This window comes from Gymnodraco acuticeps, unplaced genomic scaffold (genome assembly GCF_902827175.1).
Source record: "Gymnodraco acuticeps unplaced genomic scaffold, fGymAcu1.1, whole genome shotgun sequence".
Classification (NCBI taxonomy): domain Eukaryota; kingdom Metazoa; phylum Chordata; class Actinopteri; order Perciformes; family Bathydraconidae; genus Gymnodraco; species Gymnodraco acuticeps.
Genome location: NW_022989903.1, coordinates 79,893 through 94,387, shown reverse-complemented (window position 1 = coordinate 94,387; position 14,495 = coordinate 79,893). Strand labels below are relative to the sequence as shown.

Below are 14,495 nucleotides of genomic sequence, written 5' to 3'. Positions count from 1 at the left end.
GTGAAAAGTTCCTTTCATTTTTTAATAATAAAGTCTTGGCCATCAGATCTTCACCTCCTCTTCTCACCTTAGACCCAGCAGTGTCTCCTGTGTGCTCAGCTGTCTTCGAGCAGTTTGACCTGGTTTCACTGTCCGAGTTATCTGATGTGGTTAAAAAATTGAAACCTTCACAATACCCCTTTGACAGTATTCCTCCCAGACTACTGAAAGACGTTTTTAATACTATTGGGTCATATATTTTAACTTTGATAAATATCTCTCTCACCTCAGGCTACGTTCCAACCTTTTTTAAACACGCTGTAGTGCAGCCTCTTATCAAAAAACAGAACCTTGATCATTCTGTTCTCTCCAACTTTAGACCTATTTCTAAGCTTCCCTTCCTGTCTAAAGTCCTAGAGAAAGTGGTTTTAGCGCAACTGCAGTCACACCTTGTTTTAAACTGCATATCAGAGAAGTTTCAGTCTGGTTTTAAATCACGCCACAGCACGGAAACTGCTCTTCTAAGAGTTTTGAATGATCTTCTTTTAACTGCTGATTCTGCTGTGCTTGTGCTTTTAGATTTGTCTGCTGCTTTTGACACCATTGATCACCAAATTATTTTATCACGCCTTGAACTGTGTGTTGGTATTAAAGGTAACGTCCTAAAATGGTTTCAATCCTATCTGTCAGAAAGGACCTTTTCTGTGCATCTTCGCCAGTATTCTTCAGCTGCAGCCCCACTAGCATATGAGGTCCCACAAGGCTCTATCCTAGGCCCCATTTTCTTCAGTCTGTATTTACTACCTCTGGGGTCAATTTTTAAAAAGCATAACATTTCTTACCATTGCTTTGCAGATGATCTGCAGGTATACCTGCCTATAAAAGCAAATAAGGAATCTAGGATTGCCTTGCTTAGCTGTCTGAAAGACATAAAATCTTGGATGGAAATCAACTTCTTGACTCTTAACGAAAACAAGACAGAGATTATAATATTTGGACAGTCTGAACTCCTGGATGGCTTTAATAGTGTACTCGGCCCCTTAGCCTCCTACAGCCGTCCCTCTGTCAGAAATCTTGGAGTCATCTTTGACAACTGTTTTACATTTGATAAACAGATAAGCTCAGTTGTCAAGACAAGCTTCTTCCAGCTGCGGCTTCTGGGGAAGGTAAAAGCCTATCTTCCTAGTAAGGAATTTGAACAGCTAATCCACTTATTTATAACGTCTCGTTTAGACTATTGTAACTCCCTCTATATTGGTGTTGACAAGTGTTTGATCCGTCGCCTGCAGCTGGTCCAAAATGCGGCTGCACGCCTTCTTACTGGGAAGAGACGTTATGACCACATCACACCCGTTTTGGCAGACCTTCATTGGCTTCCTGTCAGTTACAGGATCCAGTTCAAGTACTTACTTGTTGTTTTTAAATCATTGCATGGACTGGCACCACATTACCTGTCTGATTTGTTGCACCGCCATGCTCCAGCTAGAGCATTGCGCTCAGCTCAGCAGAATATGTTGGTGGTTCCTCGGAGCAGGAAAAAAACCCGAGGTGACAGAGCTTTCAGTGTTGCAGCTCCCAGACTGTGGAACAGCCTCCCAGCACATATCCGGACTGCTGAGTCTATTGAACTTTTTAAATCTCAGCTAAAAACTCACCTCTTTGCACTGGCTGTTAATACTAGTTGAACATTACATTTTTATATTTGTATGTGTTTTTTATTTATTTATTTTTTATATGTTTCTAGTTATTGTGCTTTTTATTATGTTTTTAAATTCTCCCATTGTGTTATTTAATATTGTAGTTACTGCCTGTACAGCACTTTGGTCAACTGAAGGTTGTTTTAAATGTGCTATATAAATAAATAAAGATTGAGATTGAGATTGAGATATCCTATAAAAAAAAAAAAATGTGGGAAAAATGTTGACAAAAAAAAAACAAGTCAAATTTGTCAAATGTATTGAACTGGTGATCACAGTTTGAACAGTTGACAGCTATAGGCCTACAGCTTTCATGCTTAAAACATAACTTGGTTTTTAAATTAAAGAGGGATCATACTCGAACAACATAACGGGTTAGGGTAACGTAACCTAACAACGTAACCCTATTACAACAGATCAACAACATGTAACGGGGCCTATGCACAGAATGCAGCTATTCAATACTCATTCTTCTTTAAGAATATGAGCATGTCTACTCAGGGGAGCGGCGGGTGCGGAGGCAAACAGGCCAGCTGTAGAGAAGACCCTCTCAGCTGGAATTTGGGCATAAGATGAGGTTTGAGTCTGCGTGATCTGCGTGTAGGGAGGGGCAGCAGCCGTATCATTAGCTAGAACTAGCTAGATCTGATGGATTTGGACATAAACGCGAGTGAAGTATAACCGGACACGAGGGAGAGATCAGCTGCAGCTCTGCCCGCTGTGAGGGACCGGTGAGCGGAACAAAACACACCTTTAGACCGAACACATTTCGCTATGGCACTGTCGTATACATTGAATTAATCCATTTGATCATATGTAATCAACTTAGGAACCCCTCCCATTTTTTAGAATATTCGATTAATCGTTCCCATCCCTTCCGTCCACACAAAACCGCTGGAGACGCTGTAGTACATATGCCGGGCCTGTAAGTGGCGCTGTACTTCCGCCACAAAATACACCAAAAGCAGCGAATAAGACTCCCCGAGCATGGTTTCCTGGTTGCCCTTCTGGTTATTCTCCGCGGTGGATTTAGCAACATGTAGTTCATGTAGTTCTCCATGTCCACTTGTTGCTGATGGTTGTGGTAGAGGAGCTGTAGATTTTTGCACTAACATCTGTAGCATGGTCAGTAGCGTCTGGAGCACGAACGCAACCCTGTGATCCGCCATTGTTGTTGGCGAAACACATCAGCAATGACGCGGGTGACGCGGGGGTGAGCAGCAGAGGTGGGGAGAGGCGGGCTATGGCGTCATCAGGAAATGATCGTATAGGGTGTCCACACGGAGCCGTTTGCCCCCCCAGATCTACCCACCTTGGGAGCCGTTATTGTTATCCGCGTTTCCGTGTCGGCCTCGTGTGGACGAACCGTCTATACCAGTAGTTTTCAAATTGTGGGGCGCGACCCCTGGTGGGTCGCGGAGGTACTGCAGGGGGGTCGCGGGAAGATTTTTTTATTTTATTATTTTCTCCTTTTAGCTTTGTGAAGCACCTTGAGATGACGTTGTTTTTAAAGTGTGCTATATAAATCAAATGTATTGTTATTATTATTCAATTGTAAACAAACACTGCTCGAAAATATCTCATTGGTCAGAGAGCTGTGGGCATAATGCTGCCTTTTGCAACATCCTACTTGTGTGAATAGGCTTTTTCTGCTGTTGCTGCCATCAAAACCAAATACAGATCAAAGCTGAACATTGAGAATGAACTGAGGGGCAGTCTCAAAACAACAGCCCCGGTTTGAGAAGATCTGCGAGGGAAAGCAAGCACACACAAGTCATTGATGAGCTAGTGTGGAATAGGAATGTTAAAGTGATGTGATCGTTTGCAACCTGCAGTAGAAATAGTAGTTAATTCATATATTTTCCTTAAAGAAATTTGAATTTAAAAATCTACTACTCAGGGAAGAAGGCCAACCAGTTTTAATTAGGCCAAATTAATTCACAGTATCTATTCCAAGCACTTTTGTTCATGTGTAATCCATAATACAATATACAATTATAGTTGGATCTTTATATCTTCTTATTATTAGCAGAGAAAATGTTATGTTTTTACAACAATATACAATTAATCCTACCAATATAGATGGGAACCGGGTTGGGGGGTCCCGAAAATATTTCCAATACCCAAGGGGGTCCCGACTGAAAAAGTTTGGGAACCACTGGTCTACACGATAGAGAACTGTAGCGGATACAACCAGTTTCGTCTCCGCGTGGACGGGGTCTAAATTAGCAATCATTAATGTTCACAAATGAAGTACAGCACATCAGAAGTTGAGTCAAATCCACATCAAACATTGGGAAGTTTGGTTCATTTCAGTGAAGCACTTCAATATACATATCAAAATATTTTATTTTATAAGTCATAGCTTTTGAAAAAGTGTCAAACGACAGCAAACTTATGTACTGACGAAAAACACAACATACTTAATTCATAATTGTTTTGATGCTGATAAATGTACATTGTTCATTTATAAAAAGGCCTAATAAATGAACATATATTATAATTGTATCCATCAGAAGTTCAGTTGAATCCACATGAATAAATAGTTAGGTTTTGAAAATTGACAAACCAAAGTGAATTTCATGTATTTTCTTAAGATGCCGAACAACGTCGGATACATATTTTAGGTACATTAATATTGTTTGAATGTTGATTAATGTACATTTATAAGATCATAATTCCCTTAACTTTTATTGGCAAAGAGGTATATTTCTGTTTCACACCTCTAACCTGTTTCCTGTCTCTCTTGTGGTTTGAAAAAAAGCGTTTGACTTCACCAAAGTTACATTCCCCACAGACAGAACATGTTGACCTGTTCACTTTTGGCGTCGTCATCCTCCGTTTGATCCTATCAGAGTTTACATCCATATTCCCCCTCCATTAACCACATCACTCCTGTTCTTCAGCAACTTCACTGGCTCCCCGTCAAATCCCGTATCGTTTTTAAGATTCTGCTCCTCGCCTTTAAGGCCATCCATAACCTCACTCCTCTGTACCTCTCCGACCTCCTGCACATCAACACACCCATCCGCACACTCAGGTCTTCTGCTTCCCTCAGCCTCACTGCACCCCCCTTCCGTTTAACCACCATGGGGTCTAGAGCCTTCAGCCGCTCTGCACCCCGCCTCTGGAACTCCCTCCCACCTGACATCCGCAACACTGACTCTCTCCCCATTTTCAAATCACGCCTCAAAACATATCTCTTCACACTCGCATATCCACCCTGATCATTACCCATCACACATCCTCTGTTCTATTTATTTGATTTGTTGCATTGTCTTGTTTATGTTTCTTATGCTGGTGTTAGGTATTGTGTATCTTGTTTTTTTATGTGTTTGTACGGCGACCTTGAGAGCCTTGAAAGGCGCCTATATAAAATAAATGAATTATTATTATTATTATTATTCTTTATTATCTTTCATGTACATATGTTGTTGTTTACCTGCTCTCACAAAGGTTTGTTTTCTCTGTTTTGCAGGCCCGTTGGAATGCCAAAAATGGAGAAAGTTTATTTACATAATCCTAGTGCAGAAGAAATTAGTTTGATATCGATATCAGCAACAACAGCACATTTTCACGCATCCTTTTTCCAGAATAGGGTAAGTACCTTCCACAACAAATCCTTGATCATCATTCTTTGCTTCTGCCTATTGTAAACAAGATACTTATGTCCAAGTATTTCCTGTACTATGTGCTTACTTTCTTTTTGCTTTCAACTCGAGTAGACCCCAGTAGTCAGGGACCTTCTTCAAGGTCAGACGGCAAACAAGTAAACGGCAGCATAGAGACTGAAAGTAGTACAGCAGTGGGAAGTCCCAATGCACATCACACGTGTCATTGAAACATGTGACCGCACCCTAGCAGATGAAAGGCAGACCATTAGGAGACCTAAACAAGATGAAGTAAACAGAATCATAATGAAGTTAGTTACCTTTAAACATGAATCCCTGTTCTTGGAAACATGATATATTGGGAACACAACTTGCACTCAAGAACAAACTGATAATAATTCGGTGCACAAAGGTCACTGTGACTTCACAAAACAAGTTGTCGACTTTTACTTTAAAACTCTTATGCTAATTATGACAATTTAACACAGATCTCTAAAAGCCTGGGTCCACATTTTTGTTTTTTCTGGCAGGTAGGGGTGCAACGACTAATCGACTTGATCGATTAAAATCGATGACCAGATTAGTTGCCAACTAATTCAGTCGTCGATTCGTTGGTGACGTCATCACGTGTGTTTTTAAAGCGCCGTTAAGCTCCAACGTTATCGGTCTTTTTATCGGTACTGGAGACATTTAAAAAATATGTCATATGTATTATTGCTACAAAAACATTATATTGCAGTCTTAGTGTCGCCAACTCGTTTCTAAAATGCAAAAAGACAAATAAATTAGTCTATGGTGTATTTTCGATCTTTCCAAACGAGACGAGATCTCTCTCCCCCGTCTGTGTGCGAGGGGGCGGGGCAGTTTACACACACGCAGCTGCTACATGCAGCAACACACACACACGGAGGAGATGGCGGAGAGAACGCGCTCCGAGGTGGTTACACTCTACCCGTCTCGATGCTCGTTGCCAAAAGTGGAATAAGAGTTTAGCATGTGAGGGCGGTAACACGAGCAATGTGTCTAAACATTTATCAAAAGTGCACCGCATGCAGACGGAGGAATGCACCGGGTTCCACTGTCTTTCTAGCAGCTCTGTAGCCCCGTCCACGAGTAACGTTTCCACGTCAGGTGTTATGTATGCTAGCAGCAACACACGCAGTTAACTCAATGATACAAACATGGGTTAATGATTAGAGGAAACTGAGTTATTTATTTTGTTAAAGTTTCAGCTATTCTGTTCACAGTTCTGTCATCAGATTATTTAATACGATTTGTTAAAACATTGTTGTTTCTTTTGATGTGAAATATTATTTATTCATTTAAATAAAAAGCAATGTTAGTTTTGTTCACAATTTAAGTTATTTCAATAATATATGTATTTTTGAATCAAGTATTAATCTTTATTGTCTTCATTGTTAGTTTCCACATGCCTAAAACAACCTCAAGCTAAATCTAAAAGTTGATGGCTAAATAAGAGCGTTTCAGAAATTGTGCAAAGCGTAATAGTCCGAATAGTCGATTAATCGTTTCATTAATCGATTATCAAAATAGTCGTTTGTTGCAGCCCTACTGGCAGGAAATGTGAGCGTGACGACAATATACTGACAACTAACACCACTCTTACCCCCGTTGTTAATAGACTGCTTTTGCACCTCTGATTTGTGTTATCTATTTGTTTGACATTGTTTTTTTACTATAAACAATAGCTGGTGGAAGCTTGTCCTCATATCTGACAGTCAAGTTCAAGTTCATGAAAACAAAACTGCTTTCTACCGCAAGTATCAGAAGAAAAAAAATACAACCTTTGCCATATATAGTTCTTCTAAAAGTTAAAAGACAACAACTTGGGGAGAGGATGCATCAGTTTTTTTGACATAATTAGCAAATTTATCATGTTTCTAGAAATCATATAACATAATTTATTCGGCCTACAAACGGGCCAATTAACCGTGACACCAAACGAGTGTGGAAAAAAGCCAAAGTAAAACCTTTGTAGGCTAACGTATAGAATAAAGAAACACCAGACGTTATTGAAATACAATAAAATCCATGGTGAGAAATAAGTAGCAGCATTATAAAGCAATTGAACATAAACAAATAGTCAAAGAAGCAGCTGGGAATAACAATAATACACTGTAAAAAGTACACATTGCTCATATGACTCGAGTGATATTACAGAGGAAGTGAAGCAGCAGCCAGTCGTAATACAACATGTATATTTCACATAGCAGAGTTGTGTGAAGCTGCCTTTACAGAAAAGACCTGTTATGTCTCCTTTAGCACAGTTGCTCGCTGCAGACATGATTTGCTTTTTTAATTATCGTTGTGCTGAATGTAAGACTGTGATTATATACGTTAGGATGTGTTTATGTTGTTTTCACAGCGTGTGCTCGAAGTGTTTAAGTGGTAACAGAGTCTAGTCTGTAAGGCATTTATGTGCATGTCAGGGTTAGTTTACAGAGACGTTCAGTAGGAAGGAATTCAGTGTGGTTTTTAAGAGAACACCTGAGGCCTAGTCACAAGGTATGTCTGTACAAATACTTTCTATATTGGGTACAAATACATCTCCAGAACCTTACATTTTAAGAGATGTATTGCTAACTTTATAAGGCATTCATAGTTTAGCTAGCTATTTGGTGTATAGCTTTATGTAAGCTTGTCTCTAGATCCAACCATTACTACTCCAACTTGGTCCTGCGAGGGTTTAAACTGCTGAAAATCCTTTTATGGTTATATTTTGAGCGGACTACAGCACGGTCACATGACTTCACGTTACCACCGCTAAGCTAAAGGAGGCTAATTTTGGGCTATAAAGGAACTACAGCAGGGTCACATGACTTCACGTCACCACCGCTAAGCTAAAGGTGGCTAATGTTGGGCTATAAAGGAACTACAGCACGGTCACATGACTTCACGTCTCCATCGCTAAGCTAAAGGAGGCTAATGTTGGGCTATAAAGGAACTACAGCACGGTCACATGACTTCACGTCACAACCGCTAAGCTAAAGACGGCTAATGTTGGGCTATAAAGGAACTATAGCACGGTCACATGACTTCACGTCACCACCGCTAAGCTAAAGACGGCTAATGTTGGGCTATAAAGGAACTACAGCACGGTCACATGACTTCACGTCACAACCGCTAAGCTAAAGACGGCTAATGTTGGGCTATAAAGGAACTACAGCACGGTCACATGACTTCACGTCACCACCACTAAGCTAAAGGTGGCTAATGTTGGCTATAAAGGAACTACAGCATGGTCACATGACTTCACGTCACCACCGCTAAGCTAAAGGTGGCTAATGTTGGGCTATAAAGGAACTACAGCACGGTCACATGACTTCACGTCTCCATCGCTAAGCTAAAGGTGGCTAATGTTGGGCTATAAAGGAACTACAGCACGGTCACATGACTTCACATCACCACCGCTAAGCTAAAGGTGGCTAATGTTGGGCTATAAAGGAACTACAGCACGGTCACATGACTTCACGTCACCACCGCTAAGTTAAAGGTGGCTAATGTTGGGCTATAAAGGAACTACAGCACGGTCACATGACTTCACGTCACCACCGCTAAGCTAAAGGTGGCTAATGTTGGGCTATAAAGGAACTACAGCACGGTCACATGACTTCACGTCACCACCGCTAAGCTAAAGGAGGCTAATGTTGGGCTATAAAGGAACTCCAGCACGGTCACATGACTTCACGTCTCCACCGCTAAGCTAAAGGTGGCTAATGTTGGGCTATAACGGAACTACAGCACGGTCACATGACTTCACGTCACCACCGCTAAGCTAAATGTGGCTAATGTTCGGTGTGATGACGTTTAGCAATCTTTTTCAGACAGTGTTTTTGTTAGTAACCACCTTTTTTCCTTCTACATTTCCTGTGTGCATTTAATTTTTGCCTACCCAAATCCCAGCCAAAAAAAGTATTCTACCTTTTAACGAATAGTTGAATCTGTTAATTTAGTTTCAATTCTCCGCTTTAAAAGAACATACATTGAAAGAAAGGCACAGGGCTTTTCGGTGTAATAATGCAAACACAAGATTATAATTTATATCAAGGAAACTAAACATAGTTTCAAGTCGAGCTAATAATGAAGAGGTTTAATTCGTTTTTAGTTGAACTCCTTATGGAAAGCACAATTTCATCATATTTAGTTTTTTACTTGCAAGGGAAAGTCGTTTTTAAGTGTCCATAAATGCAGGATATGCCCATGCCCTTGGGATGTATTATGAAAATGGCAAATACAACATATAGTTTCCTGACAGAGAAATAATGCAGATGTTAGAGTGAGTGTTTCCTTTTATGCTTGATCTCTGTACTTCTGCAATTACACCAAGCCTTTATCTGGTGAGCGGTGAATATCTCACACTGAAGTGGACGTTCAACATTTTTTTTAATCCCTTCGCCCTCCACTATCTGCATTTCTAAGACTCTCTGAATGTTCTGCAGCGGTGGAGACAACACATTCAGTTCTGATCTGTTAGATTAACGTGCAACATCTAACTACATGATGGCTCAGTGTAGATAAACCAACACGATTCTGCTTTTTTGCTGTTTCTGGGGAACGGATGAGTCAAAAAACCCACTAAAACCAGCCCACTTGCAACCACAGTCGTCACCAAATTGCTAGAGTTAGAGGGTAGCTGTAATGTTTTCAAAGTTGCAGATCTTTAGGTCATTTCAGGTTGTGGAAAACAGTATTTCAGGTTATTTGGCCAGCTGTTTACCAGTGTGGTCATGTCAAAAGTGTAGGGAATTCAAAATAATAATTAGGTGGAAACTTTTGCCTCCATTGTCACCAAAAAATAAGGGTAAAATGCATACATGTAATTACTTTGATGTAAAAGCAGGGTATTGGCCTGAACCGGTTAATGTTATTCTTATAGATATTCCCATGAAAACTTAGGGACAACTTTTGTGCAGTTTTTTTGGTCTTAAAGGTCCCATGTCATGGCCATTTCTACTGATCATAATTCCATTGTTGAGGTCTACTAAAATAGATTTATATTGTGCAATGTTCCAAACTCACATTGGTTTCTCACAGCATCTCTGTATAGTCTGTGTATTCACTCTCTGTCCTAAACGGCTTGTTGGAGCTCCTGCCCCCCCCCCTCCCTGTGAGCCCAGTGTGATTGGTCGGGACGTTGCGAGGCTCGCTGCTCAGTGAGCTGCCTTACTGGTGTGGTTTCCGGGTCGGCGATACAGCGGGACAGCGCGAAACTCATCCTGACCACACAAACACTCACAGCCGAAGTAAAAACAATAAGTGTGGCTTGATATTGAGAAAGGTTTATAACGCTGTGAGAATGGGTCTGCGGAGAGCATTTCTCCGCCATCCCAACTCGTCTATTACCAACCAGGGAGCTCTATGCAAGTCAATGGGACTCCGTGTTAGTTGAACATGTACGCTAAAGGTCCTGGTGTGTGAGGAGCTCCGCGGATTGGTCCATTTTGGTTCCCGGAAGAAACAAATGGAAAAAGAGAAATGTCCAACGAGGCGTTCTGGGGCAGCACAGACAGGTCTTCTCTGTGTTAGAGTTTTACTCGCTACAGGGTGCACTTTGAGGGTTTGTGACTCTGCAGACCGTTTACATGCAGAAAAACCTTCATAACACAAGGGGACGGGTGATAATCAGAAAAGCATGACATGGGCCCTTTAATTTATGTAAATAATAACTCTGATAAGCTGTATTTTGCCCCGTTTGTTTAAAGTGGTTTTTTTTTCCTGCACAAAATGTTTCTACTGTGCTGATTCTGTTGTGTCTGTTCCTCCTACAGATAATTCCACCAGGAGGAAACACGTCATTTGATGTCGTGTTTCTCGCTCGAGTAGTTGGGAATGTAGAAAACACTTTATTTATTAATACATCGCATCATGGAGTGTTTACATACCAGGTAAAGACAGAAAAAAGCCTTTTATTGTTTGAATGATTTGTGCCAAAGGAAATGTACGACGGCGTGTTAGGACCATTGTAGATTAAAATATGTATGGAGGGGAGAGGGAGAACATGTGAGATTAAAGCCTCAAATTAACAAGAAACAGTTGAATATTCTCTTTGATTAAAGATTTTAAATGTACAGAAAAAGCTCAAAATGAAAATATATTGTTTCATTTTATAAATTAAAACATGTATAAAGGAAAAAAAGAAGATATTAAATCATACATTATTTATCTTGTACATTTTTTGTTTATTTTTCATTAGTTTACCACTTTCATCTTAGTGATTGTGAGTCAAAATATAACCCCTCTCCTCCAGCACAATGATTTTTTCTTTCATCCTAGAATAACCCTTATGCTGCGTTCACACCGGACGCGATGCGAATATTCGCTTCGCTCTAATCGCTCGAGTTTCACCGGCTAACGGCTGATGTTTTCTGGTTGAACGTCAGTGACGGCAGGCTGAGATCCTCACCTCCTCATTGGCTACCGCGAGATCGCGTCACGCTAACAAATTGAACTCGAGCGTTTGTCGTGGCCCCTCCAATCAGAATAACTTTTTGTATCTCAGCCTGTTCCATAGTCTCACTCTGTGGAGTGAGACTATGGAACAGGCTGAGATACAAAAAGTTCCCAGTGTGAATGTGGAGCTAAAGCGATGTCCAGACATTAACCAGTTCAAGAGGAAATACAGAGAAATTATTTTCTCGAGGTACAGGGATGGGGAAGGTGTTTGACTATGTGTGTGTGTGAGTATGTAGGTGTGTATACGTATGTGTGCATATATATGTATATGTGTGTATGTCAATCAACAGGTAAAGCAGATTTAATAATACTAATAATATCAATAATAATGCATAAAAATGATAATTATTGCAGATTATAGATTATAAATAAATCATTTAGGGACAAGGGGGTGAGATTAAATAAGTTATACTTCTTCTCACTCCTTTTCGAACACTAGATGTGGCACTGTTTATGTTGCTAATGCTGTTGTTGTCAATGTCATTTTTTGTTTGGATTTCTCTTACATGACTATGCACTGCAACATTTGTTTTGTAATTATTTATTTTACTTGTTCGAAATAAATGTGTCAATCAATCAAATCGCCTCAATCAATCAAATCGCTCGCGGAATTCGCATCCACCACTTCATGTTCGCTGTCGGAGTGAATCTGCGTCTGTCCGCGGCCCTGCATTGACTTTACATCGCGTCCGGTGTGAACGCAGCATTATACGCTCTGATACAAAATGTGACTAATTGACTTCTCTCTCTCTGTCCTGAAGGTTTTCGGGGTTGGCATCCCGAACCCCTACAGACTGCGGCCCTTCATCGGGGCGCGCGTCCCAGTAAACAGCAGCTTCTCACCGCTGATAAACATCCACAACCCGTACAGTGAGCCACTGCAGGTGAGGCATTAGGGTCTCTCAGGGTTTCATTTGCACCTTAAATTGCATTTATTTTGCTCTGTAACAAATAGTTTAAGGGTTCATTCATACCCCTGACATTCCAGTTCTAAATCAACATTCAAATGCAGCGTAGCTTTTATTTTAACGACTTGTTGGCATGTCTTTGTATTGTGTTTTAAGGGTGGTATTTGTACACAGTTGCAGATAAAACAATTCCCAATTAGTATTATACAAGTATTTAATAAGGTATACTTTGGTGTTTAGACTCTTTAAAGCATTTTCACTGCTCTCAAAGTTTGTTTTGCTGCATATGAAAGGAAACATTGAAAGAAATTGGTTCAATAAATAACTAATGAAATCAGATGAATCACTAAAAATGTACATTTATTTTAGGGTAGTCACTTAAATAAAATTAAAACAGACTTAATTTGAAAACCTCAAGCTTCAAATGCACAAACAATTATACAAATATATTCCATACAGCCATATAGTGATATTTGGAACAGCTGACTTTTGTGGATTTATTATATTTGAATGTGTTTTGTTCCTGTCCGTGTTTCTCCAGGTTGTTGAGATGTACTCCAGCGGGGGGGATCTGCATCTCGAGCTTCCTACAGGTCAACAAGGAGGCACTGGAAAATTATGGGTTAGCCTCTCTTCACCATGTTTTAGTTTTATTTACAGTAGATTTTAACCTATTATGCAAAATCCTCTTCTTCATGTCTCTTCTACATCAACATGTGTCCCCTCTTCTTCATGTCTCTTCTACATCAACATGTGTCCCCTCTTCTTCATGTCTCTTCTACATCAACATGTGTCCCCTCTTCTTCATGTCTCTTCTACATCAACATGTGTCCCCTCTTCTTCATGTCTCTTCTACATCCACATGTGTCCCCTCTTCTTCATGTCTCTTCTACATCAACATGTGTCCCCTCTTCTTCATGTCTCTTCTACATCAACATGTGTCCCCTCTTCTTCATGTCTCTTCTACATCAACATGTGTCCCCTCTTCCTCATGTCTCTTCTACATCAACATGTGTCCCCTCTTCTTCATGTCTCTTCTACATCAACATGTGTCCCCTCTTCTCCATGTCTCTTCTACATCAACATGTGTCCCCTCTTCTTCATGTCTCTTCTACATCAACATGTGTCCCCTCTTCTTCATGTCTCTTCTACATCAACTTGTGTCCCCTCTTCTTCATGTCTCTTCTACATCAACATGTGTCCCCTCTTCTTCATGTCTCTTCTACATCAACATGTGTCCCCTCTGTGGAAAGAGACTCTGAAAGTTTCAGGAACAAAGATTTTCTCTCTTTTTGATCCATTTCTATAAAAACCTGTCTGAAAATGAGCTGATCAGATTTTTGCCACTTTATGATGTCATAACGATGTTTTGTCTTGTGTAACCATTAGCCAATCAGAAACCAAGGTACCCCCCCCCCCCCCCTTATCCCCTGAATCTCCTCCTAGAGCACCATTGAGTTCTTTGTAACCAAATGTCTCTCTGAGACCTGTAATATATTGATGAAAAACAGTATAATAGGACACCTTTAATGTTAACCATAATGTCAGACAGTTACTCACACTCACCTCCTTGTCCCTGCAGGAGATTCCTCCCTTTGAGACGAAGGGGGTGATGAGAGCCAGCTTCTCGTCGAGAGACGTCGACAACCACACGGCTTTCATCAGAATAAAAACCAACGCCCCCAACGAAGACCAGTTCATCATCCTGCCTGTGGAGGTGGAGGTCACATCAGGTAGGATTATCATCACCGATTGTGGCTGGAAACTATTAATATCGTGGTATTAGAATAGATTTCTGATATTGCTTTGACGGATAGGTGTCTTTT

General features: G+C 40.5%; 1 protein-coding gene across 1 annotated transcript in view; it reads left to right on the top strand.

Annotated features, from left to right (window-relative positions):
- The window catches only part of tmem131 (transmembrane protein 131), a 91,461-nt gene that overhangs the window by 32,142 nt on the left and 44,824 nt on the right, over window positions 1-14,495 (top strand). Inside the window, 5 exon segments of the mRNA XM_034207032.1 lie at window positions 5,155-5,275; window positions 11,077-11,193; window positions 12,523-12,645; window positions 13,211-13,291; window positions 14,252-14,402. Coding sequence (XP_034062923.1) covers window positions 5,155-5,275; window positions 11,077-11,193; window positions 12,523-12,645; window positions 13,211-13,291; window positions 14,252-14,402 — 593 coding nt within the window.